We start from the raw sequence: 14,943 nt of genomic DNA, 5'->3' as shown, positions 1-14,943 counted from the left end.
AAAAGATTATATTACGTTGATTCGACTCAAATAGACACTGAGAGACTGAGAGACTGAGAGAGTGAGTGAGTGAGTGAGAGACAGAGAGAGACAGAGAGAGAGAGAGAGAGAGAGAGAGAGAGAGAGAGAGAGTGAGAGAGAGAGAGACTGAGAGACAGAGTGAGTGAGTGAGTGTTCCACATAGCCTATATCAGTATTTGAGTATGTTTCCCGCGCACGGTAGGTGCTTTCACGTCACCTTTGAAATCGCTCCTCCCTAGTCCCCTAGAACGAGCGCCCTCCCCTTTGCAACGCCTCCGAACATATCACAGAGGCGCGCTTTCTGTGCCGCTGGCCTCAATCAGGTCGACCAAACGCAGATAATAGCGCTCCACGCACCGTTGCTGAAGTCATTCATTCACTTGAACTCAACTAGCGAACACACCATGTCTGGAAGAGGCAAAGGCGGCAAGGGACTTGGAAAAGGAGGCGCCAAGCGTCACCGCAAAGTTCTCCGCGATAACATCCAGGGAATCACCAAACCCGCTATCCGCCGTCTGGCTCGCCGCGGCGGCGTGAAGCGTATTTCCGGTCTGATCTACGAGGAGACCCGCGGTGTCCTGAAGGTGTTCCTGGAGAACGTGATCCGTGACGCAGTCACCTACACCGAGCACGCCAAGAGGAAGACCGTTACACGCTATGGACGTGGTCTACGCTCTGAAACGTCAGGGACGCACCCTGTACGGTTTCGGCGGTTAAAGTCACTCTCTTCGGAACCACAACACCCCGACTCGAACCCAAAGGCTCTTTTAAGAGCCACCCACATCCGCTTCAAAAGGGCCCATTCCATATAGTTTTTTTCTTTTCTTCCGTATGCTATTTGGTAGGAAAGTATGAGCCACTTCGAGTGGACAGGGAGTATTAAATAGAGGATTCTAATGTCCCTTCCCGTTTTAGCGCACAGAGGGAGGCCTATATCTGACAGTGGCAAAGTGTAGTGACGTTGTTATTTTGGGTCAAGCAATAGTGGCATTTGGACAACATAAAGCCACCACCAGTCGGTAGACGTGCCTCGAAAAAGAGGGGACAGCGCGCGCACACACACAGTCCAAAATGGGAGCCCTATGTCTGACGGTGCCAACGTGGGCAATTCTATCACCAGCATTATGTGGCACAACAATCGTGCCATTCGGACAACTATTCAGGCCCCCCTTTTGAAACACACAATTCCCCATCGGTCACAGAGCATAGGCTATAGAGAGGAGGGAGGGTGTGAGGACCCGCGCGCGCCCTCAATTGTCTTTGTTCGGGAAGCTAGCCTCTGAGCGGAAGGCTCTTTGAGCGCTAGAGCTCCACTGGGCAAATAGCAGGGGCGCCCTACGAGCAAGCAGGGGAGTGTCCACGGCCGCCGACTTTGATTCGCTTCCCTCTTCATAAGACGGGTAAGCGCCCTTCACCCCTTCGTTCGTTTCTGAGAAGCAACGAGACATCATCATGCCCGAGCCAGCAAAGTCAGCGCCCAAGAAGGGCTCCAAGAAAGCCGTCACCAAGACCGCAGGGAAGGGCGGCAAGAAGCGCAGAAAGTCCAGGAAGGAGAGTTACGCCATCTACGTATACAAGGTCCTGAAGCAGGTCCACCCCGACACCGGCATCTCCTCCAAGGCCATGGGAATCATGAACTCGTTCGTGAACGACATCTTCGAGCGTATCGCCGGAGAGTCCTCTCGCCTGGCCCACTACAACAAGCGTTCTACCATCACCTCCAGGGAGATCCAGACCGCCGTGCGCCTGCTGCTCCCCGGTGAACTTGCCAAACACGCCGTGTCCGAGGGCACCAAGGCCGTAACCAAGTACACCAGCTCCAAGTAAACAGCGCATTTGGACTGCTCTACTAACCCAAAGGCTCTTTTAAGAGCCACCCACTCTGTCAGTAAAAAGAGCATTTCCATCGCCACCGAATGAATGCGCAGGTAGGCTGCGTTACATTGTAGGACCGCGGTTACATTGTATCATTGTTTAATGGGCGGCGCGCGCCGGCTCGGAGAACGGCTACATTGTATCATTTCCCCCGCCTGGTCCAGCGTAGGGGTTTAGCACGCCTTTTTTGTTGTCTTTGCACGCTGAATAGTAACCCATGTTTGTCGGCCTCCATTCCAGGTGAAGGCAATGTAAAATGGCACCATTTGACAAAGGGTGTAAATAAAAAAGCAGTCTGTTGGGTTTGAATGGAAAGAAATGCCTTTTGTCGTTTAATGAGCGGATAGTCATTTTGAGTCGACTTCCTGAATCGGTAGGACACGGACGGAGAGAATGGACGCTCCATCATTGGACTATACCCTAATGATGTGAATGAGAACGATAATGGCAAGAATAAAAAGGGGGTGAATAATCCCGTCTAGGAAGAATAGGAGTAGGCATATATATATATATATATAAACGTAGCCCTTTTTGCCAACGGGTTATTTCTGGTCCAGGTCGCATCATACATAAATAGTCCCCTGTAGCTCAGTTGGTAGAGCACTGTGCTTGCAACGCCAGGGTTGCGGGTTCGTTTCCCAAGGGGGGCCAGTATGAAAATGTAGGCACACACTTAACTGTAAGTGGCTCTGGATAAGAGCGTCTGCTACATGACTCAAAATGTCCATGTAAAGTGTAGTACATTTGAGTCACATAGTGTATTTTCCTTCCTACTACCCTCATGAGGCAACAGGATAAATATAATAAAATAATAATAATATAATATGCCATTTAGCAGACGCTTTTATCCAAAGCGACTTACAGTCATGCGTGCATACATTTTTGTGTATGGGTGGTCCCGGGATCGAACCCACTACCTTGGTGTTACAAGCGCCGTGCTCTACCAGCTAAGGCAGTTGCTTCCACGTGAGGATATGAATGTGTCTGTAGGCCAAGTCACAGTATAACACAGTGAGCGAGCGGGCGGCCCTTGCGATAGTCGTTGGAGCAGTAGCGGATCCCAATGACTACCTTGGGGATAGCCTATACATTTACATTTTAGTCATTTAGCAGACGCTCTTATCCAGAGCGACTTACATGAGCAATTAGGGTTAAGTGCCTTGCTCAAGGGCACATCGACAGATTTTCACCTAGTCGCCTCGGGGATTAGAACCAGCGACCTTTCGGTTACTGGCACAACGCTCTTAACCACTCTTAACCACTAAGCTACCTGCCGCCCCATACATATATACAACAAGGAAAAGAAAAGAGGCCACAATCAACCTTCTGACCCACATGCACCTGCTGGGATTCTTCTGCCAGTCCAACCACATATGCAGCCCTTGTCCCACTTGGGGAGAGAGAGAGAGAGGAGAGAGAGTGAGTGACAGAGAGAGAGAGACTGAGAGAGTGAGTGAGTGAGAGAGAGAGAGAGACTGAGAGAGTGAGTGATTGAGAGAAGGAGAGAGACTGAGAGAGTGAGTGAGTGAGTGAGAGAGAGAGAGAGAGAGAGAGAGAGAGAGAGAGAGTGAGTGAGAGAGACTGAGAGACTGAGAGAGTGAGTGAGAGAGAGAGAGAGAGAGAGAGAGAGTGTGAGTGAGTGAGACTGAGAGACTGAGAGAGTGAGTGAGAGAGAGAGAGAGAGAGAGAGAGAGAGAGAGAGAGAGAGAGAGAGAGAGAGAGAGAGAGAGAGAGAGAGAGAGAGAGAGAGAGAGAGAGAGAGAGTGAGAGTGAGTGAGTGAGAGAGAGAGAGACTGAGAGAGTGAGTGAGTGAGAGAGAGAGACTGAGAGAGTGAGTGAGTGAGTGAGTGAGAGAGAGAGAGAGAGAGAGAGAGAGAGAGAGAGAGAGAGAGAGAGAGAGAGAGAGAGAGAGAGTGAGAGAGAGAGAGAGACTGAGAGACTGAGAGAGTGAGTGAGTGAGTGAGAGAGTGAGTGAGAGTGAGAGAGTGAGTGAGAGAGAGAGAGACTGAGAGACTGAGAGAGTGAGTGAGAGAGAGAGAGAGAGAGAGTGTGAGTGAGTGAGACTGAGAGACTGGGATACTGAGAGAGTGAGTGAGTGAGTGAGTGAGAGAGAGAGAGAGTGACTGAGTGAGAGAGACTGAGAGAGTGAGTGAGTGAGAGAGAGAGAGAGAGAGAGAGAGAGAGAGAGAGAGAGAGAGAGTGAGTGAGTGAGTGAGTGAGACTGAGAGACTGAGAGAGTGAGTGAGTGAGTGAGAGAGAGAGAGAGAGAGAGAGAGAGAGAGAGCGAGAGCGTGAGTGAGTGAGTGAGTGAGAGAGAGAGACTGAGAGAGTGAATGAGTGAATGAGTGAGTGAGTGAGTGAGTGAGAGAGAGACTGAGAGAGAGTGAGAGAGAGAGCGAGAGAGAGAGAGAGAGAGAGAGAGAGAGTGAGTGAGTGAGTCAGTGAGTCAGTGAGTGAGTGAGTGAGAGAGAGAGACTGAGAGAGTGAGTGAATGAGAGAGAGAGAGAGAGTGTGAGTGAGACTGAGAGACTGAGAGAGTGAGTGAGTGAGTGAGAGAGAGAGAGAGAGAGAGAGAGAGAGAGAGAGAGAGAGAGAGAGAGAGAGAGAGAGAGAGAGAGAGAGAGAGAGAGAGAGAGAGAGAGAGCGTGAGTGAGTGAGAGAGAGAGACTGAGAGAGTGAGTGAGTGAGTGAGAGAGAGAGAGAGACTGAGAGACTGAGAGAGTGAATGAGTGAATGAGTGAGTGAGTGAGTGAGTGAGAGAGAGACTGAGAGAGAGTGAGAGAGAGAGAGAGAGAGTGAGTGAGTGAGTCAGTGAGTCAGTGAGTGAGTGAGTGAGAGAGAGAGACTGAGAGACTGAGAGAGTGAGTGAATGAGAGAGAGAGAGAGAGTGTGAGTGAGTGAGACTGAGAGACTGAGTGAGTGAGTGAGTGAGTGAGAGAGAGAGAGAGAGTACTCAACTGTGCCTCTCTCTGAGGCACAGTTGAGTACACCCCTCATCCAATAGACCCCAGCAACTTCCTTTTGGATCCACGTTTACGGTATAGGGGATGCATTTGGGACATACCTTACATCTCTGACCTTGTCAATATCAGCATTTCGCTCTACTTACCGTGAAGTGACATTATAATAGTCATCATCATAATAGTAGTACATTACAGTATACGTTTGCGTAAAATAGTACCATTTAAAGGGAGTATGTCAGGGTCAATTACTGACAAATGAGAACACACTAATCCTCAGGGGTCATTTAGGGGCAAAACGCACCACTTTGTGAAGGTTTTGTTTTGATTGAAGAGCAAGAAAAGTATTCATTTGTTCCACTTCTTTCCCTTCTAAATGCGGTTGCCTAAGGACAGGCAGTATGCACATATCTAAATGTTATGAAAAAATCATTATTTTTTTGCCACTCAGAACACAGACATTAGAGATCCTGGATTCGACCCAGGATCTCTAGTGGCACAGTTAGCACTGCGATGCAGTGCCTTAGACCACTGCGCCACTCAGGAGCAACACTTCCCAAGCATACATTTTCATGACAGCGTTCCTAATCTGCAGTAGGCAAAGCAGTTGAAAATCGGTAGGTTAACACCAAACCGTGAGGTTATTATGAATTCAGAGCAGTCGGATTAAGTCATAGTCAAATACATTTGAACAAATGACCAACAATATCACACGGAAAGTGATGTGAGCATTGCATTGTGGAAAGCAATGACTTTACAAGAACACGTATTGCAACGCGAGGCATGTATTTCTAGATTAAACACTGATTCAGTGTGATGAACAAGTACATGTATGATTTGGTGTGCTCTACTTGAACACGCGCTTAGAGTTTTGAAACCACTGCCTATATGAGGAGCTGTCGTTGTTTGTTTTATTACCACATACTTATGGAAATTGCACCGGTTGAGAGATGATGGCTCTCTTGTGCCTACGGTGAAGGGTACTTCTGATCCAGCAGGTGGTGCTAAGATCCCTCCCTATATGACTTGAATGATGAGTTGATTTATTCCTTATAGCTCCTAATGATTTTAAGGCCAGTGTTGGCAAACATTACTTGTGCTCCAGCAGGTGGCCGCGACATCCCTCCCTATATGACTTGACTGACCAGTTAGTTGATGGACTCCTTATAGCTCCTAATGATTTTAAGGCCAGTGTTGGCAAACATGACTTCTGCTCCAGCAGGTGGCCATGAAATCCCCCCCTATATGACTTGACTGACCAGGTAGTTGATGGACTCCTTATAGCTCTTAATGATCTCAAGCAGAGTGTTGGCCACATGACCTCTGGTCCAGCAGGTGGCGGTGAAAATAGTCCCTATAGGAGTTGACTCATTTCTTTGAGGTCCTAAATGAAGCATAGGGCGTCAACAGTGCATCTCGGCCTAACCCTGTTCCGGGCCCATTTCTTCACTCGATGCTTCCGGTGTTCTTCATCTCCTCTTCAATAGTCCTTCTCCACGTCTTCCTTCCCGTCTAGCCCTGTGCGTTCCACTGAAGTGTCTGTGTTTTTATGTCGTTAGGAGTTTTGCTCACTGCGTGTCCCCCTTCCATTTCCACTTTCTGTCCCAGTTGGGTAGCTATCCATTATACTGTAGCCTACTTACTACCAATGTCACTGTAGTCAAAGGTGATTTTCGATTATTATGTATGAGTATTATTATATATTGTTATATTATGATGTTCAAGCCTATAGGGTGTGGTAACAGGCCCTCTGTGATTTGTTGTTGTACTGTACATGTCAAGTATCTGCACTCTAGCCTAATTAGCCTAACCTGCTAGGGAAAAGTCACTTCCGGTCGTAGCTGTATCCAGTGGCGGTTCTAGACACATTTTACTAGGGGGGCCAAGGAGGGGCCAGTGTTTAATCAGGGGGGCACACATAAAAAAACTGGCAACACATGATAGTCAAAGATTATAAACTTTATTTGACTTTAAAATCATATGACATTTATTATAACACGTATTTTGTACAAGAGTGCAGATGCAAGAGAGATAGTGCCATAAAAATGAATTTTTTATTTTTATTTTTTAAGTACAGGGTACAAATACAGGGTTCATATTCAATGTGAACAAAACTCCAGGATACAACAAAGGGTACAACAATGTGCCATTTCCTATTTATGGAAGCCCCACTACTGTGGACAGTTGATTCCACATTTTGTTTTAAGAAAGAAAACTTTCTGAGTGATTTATAAACAAAACACACTACCCTGTATCCATTTAGGTAAAATAAACCAAATCAGAAAAGAAATTCAATTCAAAGAGGCTTTACTAGCATGACCATATTGACATACAGTATTGCTAAAGCACATAAACAGGGAAACGTGTTACACATTAACATCCAGTAGTCCAATAGGATGCAGACAATAAACATTAAGTTAACATTCGTTTAAAAGCAACAATCATGTCAACACAATGTAGCAATATGAACAACACTGATGGATATCAGCAACAACATGAAAACAAGAATATTACAGGTGTCTGTGTGTGTGTGTGTGTGTCTGTGTCTTTGTGTACTTCACTGTCAGTTGATGAGCAGGTGTACAAAAAAGGCTTTACAACATATATGGGCAAGTCCATTTAGGACAGCACATTTCCACCATAGTTCACATTAGGAAAAAATGACAGCATGAATGCTCACTAAACAAACATATACTACATATACCTTTTTATACAAATTTTTTATACACATTTGTTTTATACACATGTCCTCTTTGTGCTATGTTTTGTGTAGCTGTAAGCAACAGCACTTCCCCAACTGTTTTAATGTATGCCTGATTTTCTTGTACTTGTTTAGTGTGTTCTTTGTCAAGGAGATCTGTTAGTGTTGCGTCAGTTCTAACAGCTCTTTGATAATCCCTCCATGCGATCATTGCACACTTGTGTCGTTCAGACTTTGCATGTAGTGAAAACCCTGCATTTCTCATAGTTGCCTTTTTCCAGTTTGTAAAACCAGGTGTTGAAACAAAAACGGTGTCTGGGGCATTTGGTGTGCTAAAATGTCTACATGCATAGCAACATGTAGAGTCCGTCATTACAGAATACTCAAGCCATGGATGAGTAGTGTACCAGTTTGGTCTGAAGCTTCGTCTTCTGTCCCCCATCAGTGTGGTTGGGAATATCTTCAAGTTCGGCTGTACTGGTACGTCATACTTAGACTTGCTGATATCTGAAGAAGATGGACAGTAAACATAGGGGCACAACTACAACATTTATTTACTGTATATCTGCATGTATTTCAAAATGTAGGCAAAGTATTTACTTAAAAAAAAAACAGAGCCATATTGACACAAAAAAGAATTAACAGCAGAAAGCAGCATTTTAAGGACACCCAGCAGGCCTACCATTACATTGTAATTGCATTGCTTTGCAAATAGTAAGAACCTTCCTAATCACAAACCTGATGGTGCAGTACTTGATCCACATGGATCCACTTGCTGTCCCTCTGTGTCAGGGCGTGTGTAGGTGTAGTGTAGGAAATCAGATGCAGGACGCAGACGGTAGGTTCCAAATGCTGTATTCCGGCCCAAACACAGGCAACAGGGCAACTAAGCCCAACAGCTAAACTACGCACAAGGCGTATAGGCAAAATGCGCACAAACAGGTGCGACAAAATGAAGAAGTGCACGAAAACAGGTGCAATCGAGCTCCAGCGCAGTGGAGAGAAATATGCTCAACCGAGCAAACACAACACTGACGAAAAACAATCATACACAACACATGACAAACACAACGAGCAACTTATAGGACACTAATCAAGTAAAACAGAAACAGGTGTGACACAAACAGACAAAAGCAAACGAACATGAAACATCTATCGGTGGCAGCTAGAATTCCGGAGACGACGAGCGCCGAAGCCTGCCCGAACAAGGAGGAGAGGCAGCCTCGGCCGAAACCGTGACAGTACCCCCCCCTTGACGCGCGGCTCCAGACGCGCGCCGACTCCGGCCTCGGGGACGGCCAGGGGGACGCGGCGCAGGGCGCGTCGGATGCCTCCGATGGAACTCCGTCAGAAGCGATGGGTCCAACACGTCTCTCCTCGGCACCCAGCACCGCTCCTCCGGACCGTACCCCTCCCACTCCACTAGATACTGGAGACCCCCCATCCGACGTCTCGAATCCAAGATGGATCTTACAGTGTACGCCGGTGCCCCCTCGATGTCCAACGGGGGCGGGGGAGTCTCCAAGATCTCATGTTCTTGAAGTGGGCCCGCTACCACCGGCCTGAGAAGGGACACATGGAACGAGGGGTTAATACACTTATACTCCACTGGCAACTGTAATCTATAACAAACCTCGTTCAACCTTCTCAGGACTTTAAATGGCCCTACAAACCGCCGACCCAGTTTCCGACAGGGCAGGCGGAGGGGCAGGTTTCTGGCAGAGAGCCAGACTCGATCTCCAGGTGCGTACACAGGCCCCTCACTGCGGTGTAGGTCGGCGCTCGTCTTCTGTCGACGTATGGCACGCTGCAGATGGACGTGTGCAGCGTTCCACGTCTCCTCCGAGCGCCGCACCCACTCATCCACAGCGGGGGCCTCGATCTGGCTCTCATGCCATGGTGCCAGAACCGGCTGGTACCCTAAAACACACTGAAAAGGGGTTAGTTGGGTGGAGGAGTGGCGGAGAGAGTTCTGTGCCATCTCGGCCCAGGGCACATATCTCGCCCACTCCTCCGGCCGGTCCCGGCAGTATGTTCTGAGAAACCTGCCCACATCCTGGTTTACGCGTTCCACCTGCCCATTACTCTCCGGGTGGTAACCCGAGGTGAGACTCACCGAGACCCCCAACCGCTCCATAAAAGCTCTCCAGACTCTGGAGGTGAATTGGGGACCCCGGTCAGCCACAATGTCCTCGGGCACCCCGTAGTGCCGGAACACATGAGTGAATAGTGCTTCGGCGGTCTGTAGGGCAGTAGGAAGACCCGGCATGGGGAGCAAACGACAGGCCTTAGAGAACCGGTCCACAACGACCAGGAGTGTAGTATTCCCTTGAGAGAGGGGAAGGTCAGTTATAAAATCCACCGAGAGGTGGGACCATGGTCGTTGTGGAACGGGCAGGGGCAGTAACTTACCCCTAGGCAGATGTCTAGGCGCCTTACACTGGGCGCACACCGAGCAGGAGGAAACATATACCCTCACATCCCTGGCCAACGTGGGCCACCAATATTTGGCACTAAGACAGTGCACTGTCCGGCCGATACCCGGATGTCCAGAGGAGGGTGACGTATGAGCCCAATAGATCAATCGATCCCGACACTCGAGCGGAACATACTTCCGACCCTCCGGGCATTGTGGTGGACTAGGGTCGGTGCGTAATGCCCGCTCGAGCTCAGAATCGAGCTCCCACACCACCGGTGCCACTAGACACGACTCCGGCAGTATGGGAGTGGGCTCCACGGACCTCTCCTCCCCGTCATACCGCCGAGACAGCGCATCTGCCTTACCGTTTTGTGACCCAGGGATGTAGGTGATCTTAAAAGAGAAACGGGTCAAAAACATACTCCATCTAGCCTGTCGAGGGTTCAGCCTCCTCGCTGCCCGGATGTACTCCAGGTTACGGTGGTCCGTCAAAATGAGGAAAGGGTGTTGAGCCCCCTCAAGCCAGTGCCTCCACACCTTAAGGGCCTGTACCACAGCTAACAGCTCCCTGTCCCCTACGTCATAGTTTCGCTCCGCCGAGCTGAGCTTCTTGGAATAGAAGGCACAGGGGCGGAGTTTAGGTGGCGCGCCTGACCGTTGGGACAGCACGGCGCCAATACCGGCTTCAGACGCGTCCACCTCTACCTGAAATGGTAAAGAGGGATCCGGATGCGCCAGCACCGGAGCCGAGGTGAACAGGTCCTTCAGCTTCTCAAACGCCCTGTCCGCCTCAACTGACCACTGCAGACGCACCGGGCCCCCCTTTAAGAGAGACGTGATGGGAGCTGCCACTTGCCCAAAACCCCGGATAAACCTCCGGTAGTAATTCGCAAACCCCAAAAACTGCTGCACCTCTTTCACAGTGGTTGGTGTTTGCCAATTACGCACGGCTGACACTCGGTCTACCTCCATCTTCACCCCTGACGCAGACAACTGATACCCCAAAAAGGAAATCGACTCCTGGAAAAACAGACACTTCTCTGCCTTCACATACAGGTCGTGCTCCACCAGCCTCCGCAACACCCTGCGCACCAGGGCCACATGCTCGACACGGGTAGGTGAGTACACGAGAATGTCATCTATGTACACCACGACTCCCTGTCCCTGCATGTCCCTGAAGATCTCATCCACGAATGATTGGAAAACTGACGGAGCATTCATCAACCCGTATGGCATGACTAGATACTCGTAATGGCCCGAGGTGGTACTAAAGGCTGTTTCCATTCATCATCCTTCCTGATGCGCACCTAGTTGTACGCGCTCCTGAGATCTAATTTCGTGAAGAAACGCGCCCCATGCAACGACTCAGTCATGGTCGCAATCAGCGGGAGTGGATAACTATACTTCACCGTAATCTGATTGAGACCACGGTAATCGATGCACGGACGCAACCCCCCATCCTTCTTCTTCACGAAAAAGAAACTCGAGGACGCGGGGGAAGTGGACGGCCGTATGTATCCTTGTCTCAGTGATTCGTCTATGTAAACCTCCATAGCTTTCTTCTCCTCCTGAGACAGAGGATACACATGACTCCGTGGGAGCGCAGCTCCTGCCTGAAGGTCTATCGCACAATCCCCCTGCCTATGGGGTGGCAACCGCGTCGCCCTCGCCTTACTAAACGCGATAGCCAAATCCCCATACTCAGGTGGAATGTGCAATGCGGGCACCTGGTTTGGACTTTCCACCGAGGTAGCCCCTAAGGAAACGCCCAAACATCTACCCACACACTGAGCAGACCACTCCATCAGAGCCCTCTCCTGCCACGAAATAACGGGGTTATGGGTACTTAACCAGGGCATGCCCAGCACCACCGGATACGCAGGAGAGTCAATCAGAAACAGTTGAATTATCTCCTGATGACTCCCCTGCGCACACATCCTAAGTGGCGCCGTGACCTCCCTGATTAAGCCCGTACCCAACGGACGACTATCTAGGGCGTGAACGGGAAAAGGAACATCCACAGGGAGAAGGGGAAACCCTAACTCTAAACAAAACTTCTTATCAATGAAATTCCCAGCCGCGCCTGAATCTACCAGCGCCTTATACTGGGAATGAGGTGCCACCTGCGGGAAACACACAGGCATACAAAAATGGGCAACAGTGAGCTCTGGGTGAGTGGGGCGCCTACTCACCTGGAGGGAATCCCCAGTGCGGGACCTGTCGTCATCTCCCCGAGGAGGCCATCCCCAGCACCTAGCCGCGGTGTGTCCTCCCCGACCACAGTTGGTGCAGTGGATGGACCCCCTCACCTGCCGACTCCTCCTACCTCTAGCGCCAGCGCCCCGAGCTCCATAGGACACGGCTCGGATGCGCTGGAGGGTGAAATGGACGGACCCCCTCAGGACGTCCGCGGGTGGCCAAAGGTTATCTAACCTGATTGACATGTCGACCAGCTGGTCGAAAGAGAGACTGGTGTCCCTACAGGCCAGCTCCCACGGACGTCCTCCCTTAGGCTACATCGATATATATCGACGAGGGCCCGCTCATTCCACCCTGCGTCAGCCGCTAGAGTACGGAATTCAAGCGCGAACTCCTGAGCACTCCTCCTCCCCTGCCGGAGGAAGACCAGACGCTCCCCCGCCGCTTTCCCCTCCGGGGGATGGTCGAACACCGCCCTAAAGCGGCGGGAGAACTCAGTGTACGTAATGGTTGTGGCGTCTATCTTCCTCCACTCCGCGTTGGCCCACTCCAACGCTTTTCCGGCCAGGCAGGAGATCAGGGCGGACACGCTCTCGTGCCCTGAAGGTGCCGGGTGCACGGTGGCCAGGTATAGCTCGACCTGGAGCAGGAATCCCTGACACCCAGCCGCTGTCCCGTCGTAAGCCCTCGGGAGAGATAGTCGGACTCCTCGAGGTTCCGGTGCTGGAACGGGCGGGCTGGCCGATGGTGCTGGCTGGGCGGGCGGTGGTGGAGGCGAACCCCAGCCTCGGAGTGTGGAAATCACCTCCTGCAGGGCGTTCCCCATCTGCAGGAGTTGCTCCTGCTGAACCCGAACCTGGGCTTCCAGTCTTGTCTGGGCTGCTTCGGCTCCTGCTGATTCCATGGTAGGTGTATGATTCTGTCAGGGCGTGTGTAGGTGTAGTGTAGGAAATCAGATGCAGGACGCAGACGGTAGGTTCCAAATGCTGTATTCCGGCCCAAACACAGGCAACAGGGCAACTAAGCCCAACAGCTAAACTACGCACAAGGCGTATAGGCAAAATGCGCACAAACAGGTGCGACAAAATGAAGAAGTGCACGAAAACAGGTGCAATCGAGCTCCAGCGCAGTGGAGAGAAATATGCTCAACCGAGCAAACACAACACTGACGAAAAACAATCATACACAACACATGACAAACACAACGAGCAACTTATAGGACACTAATCAAGTAAAACAGAAACAGGTGTGACACAAACAGACAAAAGCAAACGAACATGAAACATCTATCGGTGGCAGCTAGAATTCCGGAGACGACGAGCGCCGAAGCCTGCCCGAACAAGGAGGAGAGGCAGCCTCGGCCGAAACCGTGACACTCTGGCTGTTCATCTCTCTGTCCCTGTATGCTTTCTTCTTCATGCTTCTCACCCTCTTCTTCATTCTCCTCGCCCTCTTCTTCATTCTCCTCACCCTCTTCTTCATCCTCCTCACCCTCTTCTTCATCCTCCTCACCCTCTGGAATTTCCCTCTCTTTGTCAGACCCCTCACTTTCATCACATGCTGGCTCTCCCTCTTCCTCAACTTTCTCAAAACCTCGATTTGTTTCTCTCACTTTTTTGTTTGCTGGGGCAAAAATGACTTTATGTCCCTTCCTCGTTTCATGATAACTATTAGAAGAAGAAAAACGTAGGGGCATGCATTACATTTTGTTACCTAACCATCCCTCCCTACTTAACACTGGCAGATAACCTGTTGATTACTTTACTAAAAATGTATTTGTTATCGCGATGCAACAGCCAAGACGGATGAAGTTACGTGGTTAACATCACAACATTGTGTAGACCTAGCAAGGATAGCCTACTAACATTTGGATATTTGCTTCTGCTTCGATGAGTTTGCTTAGATATGATTACATTTCTAAACAAATCGAGACCAGACATTTAAAAACTTGATTTGATTTATGTGTGAGGAACAAAAGGAACATGTAGGCTATGTGCAAGAACAACAAGTCACTTATGATATTAAATCGTTTTTGGGTGCGCCACTCTAATTACCCGTGTAGAACGTTGCCGTGTAGAGCGTTGCATTAGTTCCGCTTTTGGCGCTCGCGTGTAAAATAGTTATAAATTCATAATTTTTTATTTGGTCAGCACGGGGGGGCCACAGGGGTGGCCAGGGACATTTCCAGGGAGGCATGGGCCTCCCCCGGCCTCCGTGTAAAACCGCCACTGGCTGTATCCCACCTAGTCAAAACCTTGTTAGTCCTTATCCTAAAAGGCACCCTCTGTTCCTCGATATACTCCACCGAGGGCCGGCAGCCAGTAAGTACAGGTAAGAGACAATTATGGCAACAATAAGTTGTCCTATGAAAGCTAGTCACATCTGAGATGTTCAACTGCACTGAATGATAAAGTGGCAGTCTGTGCTCTTGGGCCCTTATGGCATCAGTGCACCCCCCCCCCTCCAATTTGTCCCTTTTGAAATGAACAGTTGAGATGGGCCCTCTTCTGTGGCCGTTCTTTGACGACACATCTGAGGCTATCCTGCGGCAATACAAATGATCAACATCATAACATTTATTCCATTATAAGAAGCTTTATTATTGGTTTGCTAAGAAAGGTACCATACAATATTGGCACATCACTATCACCTCTGTATGCGTAGGAAATCAATCCCTTCATTGTGTGTGTGTGTGTGTGGGGGGGTGGGGTAAGGTACGCCACTCTCGCCACTCTCGGCCTCACAGTTTATGCACACGGTCGTCTTTA

At 49.7% G+C, this 14,943-nt stretch overlaps 2 protein-coding genes across 2 annotated transcripts in view; both read left to right on the top strand.

The window, feature by feature from the left end:
* Window positions 1-196: 196 nt before the first annotated feature.
* On the top strand, window positions 197-799 carry LOC121561420 (histone H4-like). Its single transcript, XM_045220397.1, is given in 2 exon segments — window positions 197-674; window positions 676-799. Coding segments are annotated over 2 exon segments (312 nt in total). The 5' UTR covers window positions 197-425; the 3' UTR covers window positions 739-799.
* A 654-nt stretch (window positions 800-1,453) lies between these two features.
* The window catches only part of LOC121561411 (histone H2B), a 14,745-nt gene continuing 1,255 nt past the window's right edge, over window positions 1,454-14,943 (top strand). The window contains exon 1 of the mRNA XM_045220396.1: window positions 1,454-1,881. Within this exon, the coding sequence (XP_045076331.1) occupies window positions 1,474-1,848 (375 nt within the window). The 5' untranslated portion in view covers window positions 1,454-1,473 and the 3' untranslated portion in view covers window positions 1,849-1,881. The remainder of the gene's footprint in view (window positions 1,882-14,943) is intronic.

This window comes from Coregonus clupeaformis, unplaced genomic scaffold (genome assembly GCF_020615455.1).
Source record: "Coregonus clupeaformis isolate EN_2021a unplaced genomic scaffold, ASM2061545v1 scaf3731, whole genome shotgun sequence".
In the NCBI taxonomy this organism is placed as follows: Eukaryota; Metazoa; Chordata; class Actinopteri; order Salmoniformes; family Salmonidae; genus Coregonus; species Coregonus clupeaformis.
The sequence above is the reverse complement of the archived record's forward strand: the minus strand, read 5'-3'. Positions and strand labels throughout refer to the sequence as shown.